This window comes from Alternaria ethzedia (assembly GCF_023757985.1).
Source record: "Alternaria ethzedia strain BMP 0044 chromosome Unknown scaffold_36, whole genome shotgun sequence".
Taxonomy (NCBI): Eukaryota; Fungi; Ascomycota; class Dothideomycetes; order Pleosporales; family Pleosporaceae; genus Alternaria; species Alternaria ethzedia.
The window spans coordinates 191,066-209,739 of NW_026056229.1; the positions used below are offsets into that span (position 1 = coordinate 191,066).

Here is an 18,674-nt window from a genome sequence, read left to right on the forward strand (position 1 = left end):
CACCATGAACTCGTTCCAGACTGCGTTCTGGGGCGTCGCCTTGATCATGGAGTTTGCGGATATCGGCAAGGGCGGTAGCCATGTAGGGCTTGGATTCGGTGTCTTCGTATTGTACGTTCAGAGTTCCATGGGGTCGTTTGCAGCACTGACACATCGCAGCCTCAGCTACTTCGGTCTCTTCATCTACTCGGTCATCGGTTATCGTCGCGCGAAGGCAGAGGCCAAACGAGGCCAGTACGCACCGGCGCACAACCCATTCGGGGGTTCCGTACCTGCTCAGCAATCATCTCCGTACAACAGCGCACCCGAATACCAAAATACCGCATACCACTCGCAGACGCAACCTGCTGAGATGAACAACCAGTATCTTCCGCCATATCAGAGCGGTGCTGCGACGGACTACTACCAGCAGCCGGTGAAGCCTGCTCATATCGTATGAGCGAGAGATGGAGATCTTAAGGATCTGGCGAAGTGCAGAGAAATATAGAGCATTTGGATAAGGCGTTCTGGCAAATAGGAGACATTGATACCACGGGTTCCGGATACTTTCACATGTCGACATGCCGCATGAACCTTCATGCGCAGCGGTCCGAACGATTCAGTATTGAATAATGGAAGCATAGTTCTTCGAGGAACGGGCCGTTTGAATACATGCGCGGGATGACATCCCATATGGTCAGTGTGAGGAACGGTTTCCTGAAAATCGATAGACGGATATATGAAAGATCATGAACCAAACTACTTGCATATCAAAATCCGTGAATGACACCTTGAGCTCCTCACACGTGCGAAAGACTACCGGACGCTCCTGCCCATTTGAGTGGCTGCAGCCGAGGCGCTAGGGGCGACACCCCCAAAGGCTTGGAAATGTCTCCGTTTCGGAGGTCAACAACCACTCACAGCTCCAAAGCCGACGTTTGCAGCATGTCACGACCATGGTCATTTATGCGACGAGCAATCAGATCGCTGCTACCCGCACGTTGTGACTAGACTGCGGCGTGTGCCATGGCTGTGTTCCTGACCTCTGTTCGCCCGTTCGGCTCGCATAATGCTTGGAACATTAGCGGTGGATCAAGACTGGGGACTCTGTGGCTGGCGTAAGGATAGATCGGGAGGAGGGTGTTGTTATAAACGTCAGGTGCGCGCTGTTTACTTGCATAGGTCTCAGGTCGCTCCGTCAAACACATTCGCTTCATCATCTTCCATTCGTTATTCAAGATGCGATCCTTCCTACTACTCGCTGCGGCAGTTCCTTTCGCCCAAGCCGTTCGCATCGTTCAGTCAAACGATGACGGCTGGTCAGAGGCAAACCTTCGCACCTTTTTCGACGTCTTGAACTCTGCTGGTCACGATGTCGTACTGTCTGGTCCCGCCGAGAACCAGTCTGGCAGAGGTTGGTAGTCGAGTCATGGCCATATACACATGCTGACTTATATCAGGATCCTCCGACGCACCCCCGAAAACCGTTGATTCAGACGGTTGCATTCATGCGTCCTGCCCAGGAGGAAGCCCGCCAACCGGCGCAAACGCGACAGACCCTCGCTTAAACTACGTCAACTCTTTCCCGGTCACCTCGATCAAGGAGGGAATCGATGTCACTGCCCCCAAGCTCTGGAACGGCGCAAAGCCTGAACTCGCTCTGACCGGACCGAACGTCGGCAGCAATGTTGCTGTTCAGGTCCCCTTCTCCGGCACAGTCGGCGCTGCTGCATTCGCGGCAAAGACGGCTCAGATCCCGGCCATCGCCTTCTCTGGCGTGACAGGAGATCCTACGGCATGGAACGCACCTACTCCTTTCCACAGCAAGGTCTATGCTGACCTGGCTTTGAACGTTACCACGACCATCATCAACTCTGGAAAGCCGTACCTCCCAGCAAACTCCTTCCTGAACGTCAACTTCCCCGCTGTATCCGAGACCAAGTGCAGTGACCCCAGCCAGTTCAAGTACATCTTTACTCGCATCAACACTGGTCTTCTGAGTGCTCGCGATGCCGAGTGGTGCGGTAGCACGCGCCTGCCGTGGGAGGCGGACGTCATCTTGATCCGTGGAAGCGACTGCTACGTTACCATCAGCCCTGGCGATGCAAACGACAAGACGACTATGAATGATGCTGCGGTTCAGACTGAGATCATCAACAAGCTCAAGCCGATCCTTTCGTGCTTGCCTTAAGTTAGGAATCATTATTGGAATGGCTGAGCATGAAGCTTTTATGATGTACATAATAATACTATGGAGGATAATGCTGCTTCAGAAATACCCTCCAATCCGTCCTTCATCGCGACGCGACCACCATAACGACCCTGATCCAGCAACTGAAGTGAAAACACGTGAGGCTGATGAGTCATCGTTGACATTAGGGTGAAGGCAGGTGTTGTCTTACCTCTTGACAGCCAACACCTTCAACCGACCTGCAAGATTTACGATACTAACTCCAATACCATGTCAAACCACGGCGATGTCGAAATACCAGCACCGCGCACCCATAAATCTCTATCACTTGCAGCGCGCATGAAATCGTACGAAGCACAATTCGACCACACCCTTCCTCTCGACAAGCCCATCATCCTCCGCCTGGACGGTCACGGCTTCTCACGCTTCACCTCGCATTTCGCGCGCCCGTTCGACGAGCGCATACACAGCGCCATGATATCAACGTGCACCGATCTCCTCCATTTCTTCCCCCGAGCCACAGTCGCATACACGCAATCCGACGAAATCACCCTAGTCTTCCCAGAAGGCGTGCAAAGTTTCAACGAGCGAGTACAGAAGCTATGCAGTCTAAGCGCTAGCTACTGCTCCGTGAGATTCAACAAGCATCTCACTGATGCTCTGAAGACCATGCCTGAGCCAGAGGTCAAGGGCGATGTGGAAGAAGTGTTGGGAACGGCGCATTTCGATGCAAGGCTCTTTCCTGTGCCTGACATAGCAGAGGCGCTTAATAACCTTATTTGGCGCTGTCGCAATGATGCTGTGAGGAATTCTGTTTCCGCTTTTGCGAGGACTATGTATTCGACCAAGGAGATGAATGGGAAGAAGACGAAGGATCTTGTTGGTATGATGCTAGAGGAGAAAGGTGTTAGGTTTGAGGAAGCGGTGCCGAAGTGGGCGATAGAGGGCTGTCTGTTGAAGAGAGAGCAGTACGAACACGAGGGGGTGAATCTGAAGACTGGAGAGACTGAGAAGACGTTTCGGACGAGGACGCGGGTGGAGGAGAGGGGTATTCGCGAATTTGGAGATGAGGGGTTGAAGGCGATGACAAGTAGGTATTGGTAAAGTAACTTCGTGAGCTTATTGCTCTTCTGCGCGGCAGTCAGGCTGCGACAATAGCCACAGCGATCAAACGTCACATGCAACCCACTCGTATGTGTGCTTTCCTTAATCCTTTCTTAGTTAATATTGAATCCGCGAAGAATAAAGGTATACAGCTGCGTACAGTTATTACAGTGTGTTTGCGTTGCGATAATATAACGTGTTGCTCAGCCGCTCCATTTGGCGTCCCCAGACCAGCGCAATTAAAAAATCAAAAAATAAAATAAAATGAAACAGAAAGATGTGAGTCACACACGCAACTCATACCTGATCTCCTCATGCGTAGAATGCTGCAAAAAAAGAAGTTGGGGCCTGACCGGGATTCGACTAGACGCTATTAGTTTGCGTTCGGATTCGATTCTTAATGGGTGAACTTACACCCGGGGCCTCCTGCAGAATAGGCTTATCACAATCACGTGATTTCCCAAAGCAGGAATCATACCACTAGACCATCAGGCCGATGGATCTCTTGAAGAGATGATTGATGAAAGGCTGTGATTTTGGTGCGATTATATAGCGGGTTTTGCAATAAAGGGGCCGCGTCGAAAATTGGGGCATTAGCGTTCCCAAGCGAGACATGTTGCATCTACCCCACCTTAGTCCACTAGTCTCACTATCTTGCCCCTCGGATTTGACCCAAGAATATTGGATATTGCATTTTCATGTTTCCACCGCGACTCGTTTTTGCTCGACACACTTAGGACCCCAAGAAACTTTCCGATGCACTCGATGTAAAGCCTCAACACCGCATTCATGATCTCAATGTCCAGAGCCTGCGTTGTCAATTTAGTGATCGCACTTGAGAACAGTCATGGGGTAGCAGCAATATGAAATCATAAGAAAGTGCAACACTGAAGCACAGCATGCGAAAAAGTTTACAATTTCAAGACCAACTGTGCGCCGTAAAAGCATGTACAGTATCATGAGCATCGATTCAGGTTCCGTGGCATTTGATCGGCCTCCTAAGATCCAAAGAGGTTCTCATCCCTCCAAAAAATGGAAATTTGCTCAGACAAAACATCAGAGTGTGTAGAATCACACAGTGTTATTGACCATAAGACAAGCGGCAAAAAGATGGGTGTAACGAGAGAAGCCATCTCGACTGGAGAAGTTCTTGGAATTGTCACTTGGTCCGCAAACACTAATCTGCCAGAATAGATGCAATGAGTATTTGCACATACGCCGCATATAATGGATGCAGAAAGCGTTCATGACTCATAGTTGAAAGCTTTATCACTGCCTAGGAACATTGCAACGTTTAATTAAGAGCTTTGCGGATTGCGCAGAAATGGCGCGTTTTGCCTCCAACCATTCATGATTACACCGTCATACTCATGTATCTAGCAACCCGTAGCTTCAGGTCCAGCCTGCTTAGATACCAACGGTATGATTTGTGTAGCGCGCTGTGTTGCATTGCGCAAGTACGTGTGCTTCTCAACTGAGTAAGCCCGGTCAACCAAATCACGATGTGATCGCTTCTCGAGCTGTCCAGGACATTCTATCGTGAAAAGTGAATCCTGCAATGCAAGGACCGCTGCGAAAGCCTGACGTGAATCCCATGGCAAAGTGGAGTATTTTCTCCACTGCGACCACTACCACGGCCGTGCATGCTGCGCAGTCAGGCTCTTATCATGGGAAAATGAAAACTTCTCCATCTTAGATAACGCATCAAGGCACAAAATTCCCATGTTCGCTCAGAATGATGTACCTCTGGCGTGTTGGCGACACTATCCGCGACCAATCACCACAGCTACCACCCAGCCCTGTGTCTCCACAGCCCCGCATTCCGGATACCGGTTGGGAACAGGCGCGACCCACTCAGACCACGCAGGCCAGCCGTGCCTGCAGGTGCCAACATCGTGAGATTGATGCTCGTACGTCTGTGTGGCAGGCCCAGTAAGCTAATCGTTACTAAATCTTATGCCGTGTTTCCGTCACGCGCCTAGTATCAAGCTTTTGCCCTGCTCATTTGTAGCGGCGTTCATCTAGGGTCTCAACGAATCGTGCGGCTGGGTCGCCGCGGAAGTCACGATGCTTTGTCGGTCAGCCAAGGTGAAGGAAGGGGAGGTACGCGTATGAGCTGCAATTACATCATGCCTGTGTGACATATACATGTCAGCACAGGAGCGCCCTGGTTTGTCGCTCAACATTGTGTTTCCTCTCGTCTTGTCTTCCTACTTTCGACTATCAGTCTGCGAATATACAACATCAGTTATGGCAGCTTTCCGGTCCTCGAGAATGTTGCTTCGACGTTTCGCGCGCCCAGCGCCACCTGCATTCCGACTTCAGCCTTGCACGACCCCTCTTCAGCGTCGAGGTCTCGCTTCACACCAAGACGCAACCTATCCCCAAGTTCCATACGAAAAACATGAAACTGTTGGAGAGAAGCGGTTCAGCCAATTCGACCTCGACGGAAAAGTGTTCGTGGTTACAGGTGCAGCATGCCGTCCTCCTCCCATCTCCAGAGCAGACAATATGCCTTTGTAACCCGTGTTAACGTATCAACAGGTGGAGGTCGTGGATTGGGACTATGCATGGCCGAAGGGCTCGTAGAGGCTGGTGGCAAGGTGCATTGTCTCGACCGGTTACCAGAGCCCCCTCAAGCATTCCAAGAGGCTCAGGGCCGTCTCAAGAGCAACATCGGTGCAGGTCTGCAGTACCATAGGGTGGACGTTACAGACGAGCAGGCGATGCGAAAGTGCATTGGCGACATTGCCTCGGAACACCAAAGGCTTGACGGCCTCATTGCAGGTACGGAATTCTTCAAATACTTCGGAACTCCAATGCTAACCATCCCTTCTCCAGCTGCCGGCATCCAGCAAGTCACACCCGCGATCGACTTCAAGAAGGAAGACATCGCAAAGATGCTCGACGTCAACTATACCGGCGTGTTCCTAGCAGCTCGAGAATGCGCCCGTCAGATGATGGAATACAAGATTCAGGGCTCGATCTGCCTGGTCGCAAGCATGAGTGGCACCATTGCCAACCGAGGCTTCATCGCGCCCGTTTACAACTCGTCCAAGGCGGCCGTGGTGCAGCTGGCACGGAACTTGGCCATGGAGTGGGGGCGAAAGAATCCAGATGGTTCAGGGGGTATCCGAGTGAACTCTTTGAGCCCAGGTCATATCGTCACGCCGATGGTGCAAGGTAAGTTCTGACTGTACGAAGTGCATGTGAGACATATACTGACTTCGTACCTCTACCTCTGCAGCCAACTTCGACAAGGGCGAGGCCAGCCGCGAGGAATGGGAGAACAACAGCATGTTGGGCAGGCTCAGCACTCCTGAAGAGTACAAGGCTGCGGGACTGTTCATGTTGAGCAAGGCGAGCAGCTACATGACTGGGCATGATCTGAAGTTGGACGGCGGTACTACCGCTTGGTGAGAAGGCTGTTGTCGTACTGTAGGATATGTCTTTTGAGCGTTCTCAGCGACAGGTTGGCGTTGGTATGGGTTAACGCCGTTACGAGATAGTCTAGTTTTGTTAAGCTTTCCAAAATTGTATCATCAGACTTCTGTCAAGTTAGTACGAATCGTGGTCGTCTCAACATATTGAAGCTGGAAGAGTGATGGCAAGACGCTCCTCCCAGTCGCTCCAGCTGTTCTGGTTCAGGGTCCGCACGCGCCTTCCCCACTCGGCGCTAGCTTACAGTCGGACCATCTGTCCTTCCGCGCGGTCTTGCGACAGCTGTACATTTCGCGGAGCCACCAAGAGGGCAACAACTCGAGTCCGCAAGCGCTGCAGCTCTCCACACATCCCCCATCCAGCATGGACCGGTTAGCACGTCTTCTCAGCTGCGTGCTGCTGGCAATCCTCCCCCTCGCCGCGGCCCTGAAATTCGACCTCCACCCCGTCGCACCACACGACTCGGCCAAGTACGAGCGATGCGTTAGGAACTTTGTTGCCAAAGACCAGTTGGTGGTTGTCACGGCGATTCTGGATGGATACCGCGGAGATGGACAGAGAGTGGATATGCATGTACGTTGCAATTCCAGCGCCATATCAACAAACCAGCATCATGCGAGCATTATACTGCCTGGAGACCTTACTGACAATAACAAACAGATCCGCGACGCAATGGGCAACGACTACCACCGACCCAAAGACGTAGTGGGCGAGAACCGCTACGCCTTCACCTCGCACGCCGACTCAGCCTTCGACGTATGTTTCGAGAACATCTTCACCTCGTCCGGCTCGTCCAAGAACATCGCACCCCGCCACGTTGAGCTCGACATTGACATTGGCGCCGACGCCAAGGACTGGAACGCCATCCAAGCCGTCGACAAGCTGAAGCCTGTAGAAGCGGAACTCAGGCGGATCGAGGAGACGGTTGGCGAGATTGTCACCGAGATGGATTACCTGAGGAGCCGGGAGCAGAAGCTGCGTGATACCAATGAGAGCACCAATGAGCGGGTCAAGTGGTTTGCGCTGGGCACTATGGGTATGTTGGTCGGACTGGGGGCTTGGCAGGTTGTGTACCTCCGCGCCTACTTCAGGAGCAAGCATCTCATCTAGAGATGTGGAGTGGAGAGGAAGACTTGGAATATGGTCGTTTTGGTTAAGAAAGAGACGTCAGGTACGGATGGGTATGGATACGAGTACGGAGCGTTATGGCCTGCATACTTCACACACGACTGGAGCGGCGTTGGTAGGACATATCCAGATTTCAAAACATGTTTACACTAGTTCAAGACGCCTTCCAAGCCCGTGCCTCAACTCCTACGTCCCTTTTGCTGGTACTCTTCCCACAATGCCACTGGCGTCCTCTCCTTCTCCACAGCCCTGACACCTACTACCCATCCCATGCCCCTCACCAACCCCAGCAAAACCAGTATAACACCCCATTCCAACCACTCCTCCACCTTCCTATTCCACCGCCCCAACCAGCACAGCTCAGGCAATCTATGTCTAACCCTCAAATACACATCAATAGGCAACGGCCACCAATCCCTCCCCTCCCCCAACATATTCCTCAACCCCAACACCACAGGCCAATTATCCAACTCCCAAAACACATTCCACAGCTGAAACTCTACCCACCAACGCCCCAACACCCATTGCGCAAACTGCTGAAGCGGAGGCAGCGTCGCGGTAGAAGGTGCCTGAATAACGCCATTCAAGTTCCAGAAGAAAAGCGCTTTCCCCCCATCCGCCGGATCCGTCCATTCCTCCACCACCACCTCGTCGTCGATATCGACCGGGAATCGTGGTGTAACACACGATGGTCTGTGGTTCGCCAGATACTCTCTCGCTCTACCCCAGTTGTGTCGTGCGTACTTGGGGATCTGGAGGACTAGTCCGGGTTCAGTCTTGTAATTGCCGTAAACGCATACCTCGCCACCGGCTACAGCACTCAGAATCTTAGTTTGCCCGTCTAGGTACACGGAGATGGAGCCGCGGACGAGGTGTAAGTATTCTGTGTGCTGGGCGTGGAAGTGGAGGCCTGATGTCCATTTTGAGTGACGAGGGAGGGAGATTGTTGTTTTGGAGGTGGATTGAGTGGGAGAGGGAGGGGAGACGGGGATGTGGTAGGTTACTGCGGAGGGCCCTGGGCGGATGACAGGTTGGGTTCCTGGGGGAGGAGGGTTTAGGACAGTAGGGGAGGGGATGGGTTTGGAGCGATGGGAACGCCTGGGCATCTCGGCTGGTTTTGCAGCGTGTCGTGGTATGAATTGAGTCGGTTGAATGGAGACCAAAGAAGAGATGATGGAAAGGGAGATGCAGTCTCGATTTATGCTACGTGCAGTGTATTTTCTGTGGAATGGTTCAAGTCGAGGCCCTGCAAGGACTGTTGCGCAGTGTAGTGAGGTAGCTACATGATGCATATATATCGAAATGTAGTCTGGCTGCCTAAGCATACTGTGCCGTAATCAGCAAGGGGCGGCTGACGTTCGCCAGGTACCTAGGTACTATCAGGCAAGCGGAACAAGTCCGCACCTGTATCGACATGTAAGCTACTGTATAGAGCTCTAGCGTACCACAATCTAGATCTGGTTCTCGACAACGGCGCAAGCATAATGATATTTATGTTTAGATTGATATTGATATTGGTCGGTGGTAGTAGTGGTAATGCTTGTACAAAGCTGTTGGCAACACAAACGCCTTAACCCATCCCATGTCCCTTACAAAAGTATCAAGGCAGCAATGCCGTACATATGATATGTCCAATACGCCACGATACATATCTCATCAGTCAGACGCCGCGATAAGTATAAGCAGGACACCGCTCCTTTATCTAACCAAGTCGCCATGCTAGAACGAGCAAGAAAGAAGCAGCAATAGTAGTAGTAGCCAGGCAAGAAAGGTAAGCTATGCATTTGAACGCCGGAAAACAGTATTCAAAAAGGAAGAAGAAAGAGAGAGACCAAGGGCAAGCGGGTGAGTTACTCGCTGTCCCCCTCGATCTCCTCTTCTTTGCCACCAGCAGTGATGGCAATGCGCTTCTTGGGCTCGCCCCACATTTGCTGTCGAACCTTCTTCTTCTGGTCATCTCTGAGAGTCTTCAAAAACCCATATGTACCCGTCAGGTCGTTCAACTGCTGATCCAACCCAAAGCTGTTGCTCTGCGCAGCGCGGATGAGAGGACTGATGAGGTTCTTGCGTGCTTTGTCTAGCTGGTCTCTGACGGAATGGATAATTTGGATATGCACTTTGAGCTCGGATTTGTTGATGAGGGTTGATGCGCGTACGTCTTTGAGTAGCTTGAGGTTCTTTTCGTACTTTTTGATCTTCATCTTGTTGTTGATGGAGGTGCGCCACATGGAAGCGAGGAACTCGTCTTTGCGGTTTGCGAGCGAGTCTTCTTCTTTGGCGACGGAGCGGTGGAGGTTGTGGAATTGGCGGTCTACACTCTCGAAGAGTTGGAAGAGGACGTCTGCGCGCGCGAGCTCGTTCGCGATGTTCTCTTCTAGAGTGGTCAGGAGGTAGTCGAATGTGCGCTGCAGGGTAGCTTTCGACCGCTGTTGTGTAGTATGTCCAAGGATATCGTTGACAACACGGCCAACGGCTGTAGCTTCGCCGTTGCGCTCAAGCAGGCCAATCGCGTTGAGGCCGCCGTGGACATTGTCGATGACTGTGTCAATCATGCCAACCTTTGGGCCTTGAATACTTGCTAGCTCTCGCTTGGCCCATTCCATAGTAATGAGGATGCTACAGTTATCAGTAGGTGTACGAGGTCAAGAAGGCTATACCTACGAGTCCATGTCGCCATCTACGTTGGTAAAGAAGCTGGTAATCTTCTCGGATAGGATCCTGAGACTATCGCCTAGGTCGTCTAGCTGATCGATGATGACAGGCGACGCAGACATGTTAGTCGCACGGACGCTCTCTCCCAGATCTTGCACGGCGATACTGGCATCTGCAAGCTCACGCGATCGTGGGATGACACTCTCTGAAGCGTATAGCAAAGGCTCGAACTGTTTCGCCATGCTGGCGACATTTGCGACATCAGGAATAAGACTGGCCTGCCAGGGGTGCAGCAATAGGTAAGACATTAAAAGAGTCGCGACAGTAAAGATGAGGTTGGCTCTTGACCGTGTAAAGATGTGAAGGCCACTCGCGAAAGTGGTGATTGTATCTTCGATGGGCGCTGTGCGGAACTTAGCTTCTCCTCTGTACGCAAAGCGCATGACTATGGCTGTCAGTATACACAGCGCGCATTGGGTCTCACTACTTACAGCCCTCGACTGGCCCTCCGTCGTCGTGTTGCGACAACGTCGACTCGGTCCCCGCCAATGCGCCCGCGCTCGCTTGCGGCTCCTCCTCCGGGCTCTGTAGTCGCGACGCGATGTTGGTCGACATGTATCTCTGCTCCTCCTCGGGAATGGGTTCGGGGCTGGTGCGCGGTGTTTGCTTGTAGGGCGACTCCGGCAGTGGTATGCGCGAGGGTGTGACGTCGCGATCGGTGCGGTACTCAAACGGCGACTTGGACGGGCTGTTGCGCATGGCGCTTTCACCGAGCAGCGACTTTCTGTACCAGTGATTGCTAGATTGCGACTTTTGCCATGCTGGTGGCGCCCAGGGCCCGTCCGACTCGGTTTCACTGTCGACCTCGTCCTGGGGCACGCTCCAGCGCGACGAATGCATGTTGGAGCGGCCGCTGTAGGCCGAGTGCATGCTGCGCTCCGGGTCGAAGGCTTCGAGCGACGCGCTCAGCGACGGGATGTCGTGCTCGTACAAGCTCCCGCGATCGGTTGTGTCCATCATGGTTTGCGCGCAGTCGCTGGTGGCGGAGGAATGGGAGGAATGGGCGGAATGGGAAGGCTGGTTCGCCGTCTCAGCTATGCGGTACTACGGGCGTGTCGAGGCTCTGGCGGGCACATGGGAGTACCCTTGTGACGCGTGAATCGGGGAAGGAACGGTGCAGGTGGTGGGTGCCTAGCGCTTTGGTCAAGACAGAGTCGAGAGGGAATGCGATCATGGTGGAGGAGCCCACAGAGAGTCCCCGTATACCGCCGATAAGCTAGCCCGCCTATGCGAGCGCATCTAATCGCCCGTGTGCTGTCCAGGGCTGCAGTGGGGTGAAACGGAGTGGCTGGGAGCTGAGTCTTGATTGGCTGTCATCCATCCGGGCTAGTGCGGGGAAAGCGCGACCGCGACCCCGTGACGCCCTGCAGCACGCATTCCGTACCCTTGCAGCCCACCATGCCCGTCCGAGTGGTGACGATAACATTAAGCAGTAAGCCCTTGGTCTTTGCGTCCTCAAGCTTTCGAGTAGAGTCCAACATCACTCATCGCGGAGGGTGCGCACTGCGGAGTTGCTGTCCTCCGATTGGCTGTCATCGCTGTGGAGCAACACTGCGGGACGGGGGCGAGCGACTGACTTACATGATATGCACCATACTGGGTACTAGCTCCATCTAAGGTGGCAGTGACCAATGAGCAATGTCCGACGATCAATGCAAAGGAAGAGTGCAGTCAAGCAAGAAACAAACCTGTCGCCAGTTCTAGATGGGCAAAGGTGGGGACAGCTGAAATAGACGCGCAAATGATGGCAAAAGCAATGCGATCTCAAGGGTGCAAGGTGTATACATCGACTTGGAATGTTTTCCAGCCAAAACCATCTGACAGCCTGGAGCTAATCAATGACTTCTACACTGAAGTTAAGCCAATACAAAACACATTGGCATCCTCCCGACCTACCTCATATCCAACAGGTCTGAAATTTGATCATGGCGGTCGTCTGCAGCGGAGCAAGGAGACGGCGGACCAGCTGCCCAGGAACAACTTTGGCCAGTTCAACGGGCAGCCAGATTTACCCATTGGCATTGCCATGGGCGACCAACGATGTTTGCGGAAAATCAAGCTCGATATTATACTCCTGCCAGAAGTGCGCTTGAACGGTCAGGTGGGTATTTTTCCCCATTGACGACCTTTGAAAACGCGACGTTTGTACTGTTTTTGCCATGGTGGGAAGATCCGATGTTGGTGTGCATCTTTCGTTTGGGTGCCTTGTTCTCCTCATTGCGGCTGTTGTGGTCTATGGTGTGATTTGTCTTGACCTTGACTTTCTTGAAGAAGTTCGAGACCTGCTTGCTCATACAGTGCCAACTCCTTCAACGGTGACTGGTACGTGTTCCTTCTACGAAAACTGGCTAACCCGGGGTTGCTGTTGTCTGTGGGCAAAGGAAAAGGATCGCCGTTCTTGGGATGGTATACGACAGTGAATTTCTTGTCGAGTGATACCTTGACTAAAGAGCCTAGCTTCTGGTTGAAATCCGTTGCAATCTTCGCTGCTGAGAAAGGCGGCATGCTCAAGAGGAGTTCGATCAACTGCTTACTCCGGGGCTTGGAGAATTTGTCGCCGGAGAATGCAAGAGAGTACCGGTGCAGGTCTGTGGCCGGCTTGATTCCCTTGAGCTCGAAAAAAGTGGTACACAGCCCAATAGGTCTTCCTCACGTCAGGTCGTCTTGTGTTAGTTGAGTGAAAGCTGAGGCTGATGGAGCGGTTTGATACAAGTGAATTGAGAGATAGGGAAGAGAGAAAGCGTAGGATGCTTGTTATGAGACCGTGACTGCTACAAGAGCGATGGATTGACGGGCAACTGAAAACTTTCGACACCTGGATGCGGCAGGCCTAACTAAATGCCCAATGGCAAACGGCCATGGCGTCTGTCTCACCGGCCTTTCCGCCCATGTGTAATGCTCTCTACGGATCAGCTCGTTCTGCGGGAGTCGCAACCCAACCTGCACCGTGGAGGTATACGCTGCATCATGTATCATATTGTGCAGCATGTAATGTATTGAAGACCTTCAGGGTACATATTGAGCGAAGGCGCACATGTAGCATCTTGGACCTGGCAATATCAGATCATGGTGGTGATTTGCCGAACACGTTGGTTTGATCTGGGGTAAAGGCAAACTGCGCACGGACGCTGTAGCGCGACATCGGCTTGAATATTCGGCGTCACTTTGCAAGAACATCACCCAGCCGACTCCACAACACAACTCAATGCCGCCACGATTAAACGTCCCCGCGATCACGCGCTCGATCGCGTTCCGGCCAAGGCCTCAGGCTCAATGGCCTGCTCGGTCAGCGCTTCGAGTGGCGCCGTCGCAATGCCGCCTCTACTCGGATCAAACCAAGCCTCCCGCCGCCGACCGATCGAAGCGAGAGGACGCAAAGCCAATTGAACATGTCTCGGAAGAAGCAGCCTCGATGGCTAAGACAATGGGAGAGGACGGTCCCGACCTCAACCAGGGCACACCAATCGAAGATGTGGGGTCATGCACAGCAAACATGGCAAGGCGAAGGCTGACAGTGTGTTAGGTAGTCAAGGGCGACAAAGAGGCGCAACAGAACCTGCCCAAGGTGATGCAGGACAAGCTCAACTCGCAAAAGCCCAAGACGACACCGAACATGGCACCCAAGGGCTCGCGGTCCTATTCGACTATGACGACACAGCCAAGCGGGAGCAGCGGCGTGGACATGGGTCTCGTAGACTTCCAGGCTGCCTCAAAAGCACCAACGACGCCAGGACTCAAGTATGAGATGCCCACTCTGCCGCTGCCCAAGGACGGCCATGTCAAGCATCGCCACGACCCCGTAGTCGACCAGGTCACCAATCTGCTCATGCGACACGGCAAGAAGAGCGTTGCGGAGCGAGTAGGTCAGCCAGCCTTGAATCACAGCCTACAAACAACTGACTTGAATTGCAGAACATGGCGCTGATCCTGCAACACCTTCGGACATCACCGGTTCCCACTATTAACCCAGCACGACCTCTGCTTCCTGGCGCGCCACCACCATCGCATCTACCCCTCAACCCTGTGCTTTACCTCACTCTCGCCATTGACTCTGTCTCGCCTCTGATGCGCATCCGAAGTCAGCGTGGCGCTGCTGGAGGTGGTGTTGCCCTTCAGATCCCCGTTCCGCTAGGTCAAAGGCAACGGCGACGTTCTGCTATCCAGTGGATCCTGGCCGCAGCTTCTAAGCGGAGGAATATGGGCAGTGGAAAAGGCAGCTTTGCCCAGCGTATTGCGCAGGAGCTCATTGCTGTAGTACAGGGCACGAGCGGCATCTGGGACAGGCGCAATGCCATTCACAAGCTTGGTGTTGCTGCACGAGCCAACATTGTTCTGCCCAGGAAGAGGTAGACTGCTGGTAGTTAGGGAGCCTCCATGTATAATATATTTATCGATGCCTGCACCTGTATGCATGTGTCTTCGCTTCACGTCGGTTGATTCGGGAATGATGAGGTAACTTTCATTGTTCTTTTGGCTAGACCGCAGGAAGCTCCACATGAGTATCCATGGATGGAGCGACTGCCAGCACAGCACAGCCACACCCCGGGCTGCTTCACTAATCGCCAAGCATCATATGAAAGATGCGCGCGCTACTGTTGAATTGCTCAATGTGCGTGCGCTTGATGATTGAATTCAACTGGACAGTAGTGGAAAGACTCTTCATATCTGCGCGTTGTTGCCTATTCATGTCAAAGTAGCCACTCGTCCCTGCGTCAGCGGCGTGGCAGTCTCTGGTGATCTTCGCTTGCCAAGCGCTGCCAAATCGCCAGATGTTGAGGGGAGGGGTTTCATGCCCACTTCGCACCGCCGCCTGGACCAAGAGCACCCGCGACCATCGACGCGCGCTGACTGTTCGTGCATAGCTTCATCGCCTGCTGCTCGCGCTTTGACTTCCACATGTCGTCCGCCTCCATCAACCTGCTAGGGAACAACTTGTTCTCCGACAGCGGTTAGCTACACTGTATACTACGGTTCGGCCCGCCATCGCTTTCAGCTACTGCCAGCTGCTACAGTCTTTGGAATTGCTACCCCACCGCTGCTATTAGTCCATCCCATCACGCGCTCACCCCACATCTTTCCAGACGACTGCGCTCGGGACTGCATCGCTGCTATTTGTAGCCCCTTCACCCGACAGCACACAGCACCGCCTATGATGCCATAGCGCGACGCCAATTGATACCTTGATCACTTCTGCTACCCCGCGAGCACGACCGCGTTCTACTACCAAACTTCCACTCCGACCGGCCGCCAGCCTCACTCACTTACTCCACAAACTCCACAGCCCGCACTCCACACGCGACTCCGTGTCTTCTCGTCCAGTTGCACACCGCCACCATGGCGTCACTCGAAGCTGCTATTGACGAGGAAATGAGAGAGGTCGTCAAGATCCTCGAAGGCAACCAAAAGCCCGGCGCACGACGCGCAGAGAGCCCAGCCGCGCGCGCGCAAAGTCCTGGCTCCGCTGCCTCGCCCATTCGCAGCATGCTGGACGTCGACTCGCCGGCCCAGCGTAGGAGCTCCAGCCGCGGCAGCACTGGCATCCCCTTTGCCATGCCCTCGTCACCGCGTCGCGTGAACCCCGAATCGGCGTATAAGTTCGAAATGCTGCCCTCCATCGACGCACATGCCATGCCTAAGCGAGTCTCGCAGGGTGGCAAGCTGGATGCCGCTGCGAAGCCGCGTGCCATGTCCTCCGTCTATGGCAACTCCAGCGGCTTCCTAGGGAATTCCAGGGATAGGCACAACTCCGCGAGTGGGCCCTTGGGCAGATCCAAGTCTGGCTCTCCGGGGCCAGGCCGATCTGCCTCCCCAGTAACGCGCATGGCGAACCCGACGCCGGCCGCACCAACATCGAACAATACCTTCGTCACAGACTCGGGCAAGCGCATTGACATGGACAAGGCATATCGCAAACTGAACGACTCCGCTTTGGCACAATCTGAGGGTGGATTGTCCTCACTACCGAATCGCAAGGGTGTTGATCCCGTCAAGGGCACGGCTACCGCGCCCGGTGGAGGCGTGCGCCTTGCGACAGACGACGACGGTGAAGATAGTGCTGCTGTCGAGAGTAGTGACAATGCCTCGGATAGCTCAGATTGGGAAGATGGGTGGAACAAAACCAAGGAGAGAAAACGAGGCAGGCAGCGGTCGAGGAAGTCATCTGGAGGCACCGACAGCATGGGCAGAGAAGTCATCACTGCTAAGAGCCTGCTGGCTGCCGCCGAGCAAGAGCGTAAGCATTGCAACCTACCTATATTGACTTGTACATCTCACTAACTCCACACAGGGCGAGATGTCGCCGTTTCCTACAAAGTACGATCATTACTAGACCCCAACATAAACATTACTGGCCCCAACGGGGAGAGGATATCGAGGAAGGGTTCGTCGGGAGTGGTACATCCCCATACCAGTTTTGACCAGGGCGGATCTGGTCTTTCGACCCCAGTCCATTCAGATCACGAGGATGAGCTTGCCGAGATCAAATCAGCCCAGCAGCTTTCGCTGAACATTTCCCCTATCCAGTCCAGCCCAGAGGCCCACCGCTGTGTTCGACAAATTATCCGCGGCGACTACGTTCAGTTTGCCGAAGATGCGAAGAACGGGTTGAGAAGACAGCGTGTGTACCTGGTGTCTACCGATCTCAGTGATGAAGCAGCTTATGCTTTGGAGTGGACCATCGGCACCGTTTTGCGAGATGGCGACACTCTACTCGCCGTCTACGCTGTTGACGAGGAAACTGGAGTTGCAACCACGGATGCTTCAGGTGCACCTATCAGTCAAGGTACTACCGGACGGCAGGAATCTGATCATCTCAAACGGACGCTGTCGAACCATGACGGGTTGCCAGCCACAAGACCTGGCTTCTCCGCGCTATCCAGCTCCATAATGGCTACCGAGGCCAACGTGAAAAACATGGGAAAGGCGGAGAAAGACAGGTACCAGGCATGCGTAGAGGTGTCTGACCGGTGCGTCAAGCTGCTCAGGAAGACCCGGCTGCAAGTGCGTGCCGTCGTTGAAGTGTTTCATTGCAAGAGCCCCAAGCACATGATCACTGAAGTGGTAAGTTTTCGATCTGGCATCTCGTAAGCGAGCGGTTTGCTGACAGGTGCTGGACAGATTGACTTCTTGGAACCTACCCTGGTGATCCTGGGGTCGCGAGGCCGCAACGCGTTGAAAGGGTGAGTTGATCTTGACAAATACCCCTCCGCAATTTCTAACTACGGCAGTGTTCTTCTCGGATCGTTCAGTAACTACCTTGTAACCAAGTCGTCGGTACCAGTCATGGTCGCACGGAAACGGCTCCGGAAACACAGCAAATACAAACGGCAGAACGTTCGGATGTCGAACGTGATCGCGGGCTCCAATGACAGGCTCGCAAATGCAAAGATCGATTGATGCTCGTTTGGAAATTTGTCAATTCGCGTTTTGGAGGGTGTTTTGGTCCGGCGGGTGGCTGCCATCGTAAGCCTGAGATTTGAGTTTCCAAAACGTGAGCGGTTTGGCCGGTAACATCACGTGCCTAGCTTGGTAATGGCTGGAGTCTGGGTTCTGTTTCTCACAACACATATATCTCTACACAGATCGGGGAGTCAATCTCGTGCCGCGAGTCTATTTATATCCAGATCGTGCTCAGGCACAGCATGCTTCAGCATCCTTCCGCGCTGGGACGATCCATGGTAGGGCTTAGCCTCTTCATGACTTGACCGTTCAACTTCGTATGTCTGCTGCATCATGATCACTCTCCGCTAGAACAAGTTTGTCCGGAAAATTACGTACCGTGTGAAATTGCAGGACGATGCATACCATATTGCTTTTTTCCTTCTAGAACTTCTAGCGCGGCATGTCGAGTCCGCAACCAGGCGTTTACCGGAACAAATCCATGAGTCTGCATGTTTCAGCTCGTGTTTTTTCTTTTGCAGTCGCGACTGCCCCTTCCGAAAGATTGCGACGTCACCTGCTTTGCACCTGCGAGGACCGTGCGGACCCGTAATTGTACCCGAACATCTGGATCGCTCAAACTTTACTATACCCAACTACGCCTTATGCATCCTAACGTATCGTCAAAAGGCAGCCAAGCCTTCATCATACCCCGCAAGTACGCAATGCGGTAGCAGGTGCG

The 18,674-nt window shown here is 53.4% G+C and overlaps 7 protein-coding genes across 7 annotated transcripts; 6 read left to right on the plus strand and 1 right to left on the minus strand.

Moving 5' to 3' along the window:
- Nucleotides 1-4: 4 nt before the first annotated feature.
- On the plus strand, nucleotides 5-439 carry J4E87_009559 (uncharacterized protein; the record flags this gene model as incomplete). The annotated part of the gene is made up of 2 exons (XM_049381135.1): nucleotides 5-111; nucleotides 160-439. The coding sequence occupies 2 exons, from the start codon at nucleotides 5-7 to the stop codon at nucleotides 437-439; spliced, it is 387 nt and encodes a 128-aa protein (XP_049229161.1).
- A 566-nt stretch (nucleotides 440-1,005) lies between these two features.
- On the plus strand, nucleotides 1,006-3,274 carry J4E87_009560 (uncharacterized protein; the record flags this gene model as incomplete). The annotated part of the gene is made up of 4 exons (XM_049381136.1): nucleotides 1,006-1,011; nucleotides 1,162-1,393; nucleotides 1,440-2,157; nucleotides 2,392-3,274. 4 exons carry the CDS (start codon nucleotides 1,006-1,008, stop codon nucleotides 3,272-3,274), a joined length of 1,839 nt encoding a protein of 612 aa, XP_049229162.1.
- Nucleotides 3,275-5,751: 2,477 nt separating this feature from the next.
- J4E87_009561 (uncharacterized protein) lies at nucleotides 5,752-6,694 on the plus strand (the record flags this gene model as incomplete). The annotated part of the gene is made up of 4 exons (XM_049381137.1): nucleotides 5,752-5,756; nucleotides 5,781-6,061; nucleotides 6,116-6,457; nucleotides 6,522-6,694. The coding sequence occupies 4 exons, from the start codon at nucleotides 5,752-5,754 to the stop codon at nucleotides 6,692-6,694; spliced, it is 801 nt and encodes a 266-aa protein (XP_049229163.1).
- A 384-nt stretch (nucleotides 6,695-7,078) lies between these two features.
- Nucleotides 7,079-7,825, plus strand: ERV25 (vesicle coat component; the record flags this gene model as incomplete). Its single annotated transcript, XM_049381138.1, has 2 exons — nucleotides 7,079-7,288; nucleotides 7,376-7,825. 2 exons carry the CDS (start codon nucleotides 7,079-7,081, stop codon nucleotides 7,823-7,825), a joined length of 660 nt encoding a protein of 219 aa, XP_049229164.1.
- Nucleotides 7,826-9,693: 1,868 nt separating this feature from the next.
- J4E87_009563 (uncharacterized protein) lies at nucleotides 9,694-11,515 on the minus strand (the record flags this gene model as incomplete). The annotated part of the gene is made up of 3 exons (XM_049381139.1): nucleotides 9,694-10,459; nucleotides 10,505-10,940; nucleotides 10,987-11,515. 3 exons carry the CDS (start codon nucleotides 11,513-11,515, stop codon nucleotides 9,694-9,696), a joined length of 1,731 nt encoding a protein of 576 aa, XP_049229165.1.
- A 2,245-nt stretch (nucleotides 11,516-13,760) lies between these two features.
- J4E87_009564 (uncharacterized protein) lies at nucleotides 13,761-14,905 on the plus strand (the record flags this gene model as incomplete). The annotated part of the gene is made up of 3 exons (XM_049381140.1): nucleotides 13,761-14,027; nucleotides 14,079-14,414; nucleotides 14,468-14,905. The coding sequence occupies 3 exons, from the start codon at nucleotides 13,761-13,763 to the stop codon at nucleotides 14,903-14,905; spliced, it is 1,041 nt and encodes a 346-aa protein (XP_049229166.1).
- A 984-nt stretch (nucleotides 14,906-15,889) lies between these two features.
- Nucleotides 15,890-17,950, plus strand: J4E87_009565 (uncharacterized protein; the record flags this gene model as incomplete). Its single annotated transcript, XM_049381141.1, has 4 exons — nucleotides 15,890-16,787; nucleotides 16,842-17,614; nucleotides 17,672-17,733; nucleotides 17,782-17,950. 4 exons carry the CDS (start codon nucleotides 15,890-15,892, stop codon nucleotides 17,948-17,950), a joined length of 1,902 nt encoding a protein of 633 aa, XP_049229167.1.
- Between the last annotated feature and the right edge of the window lie 724 nt (nucleotides 17,951-18,674).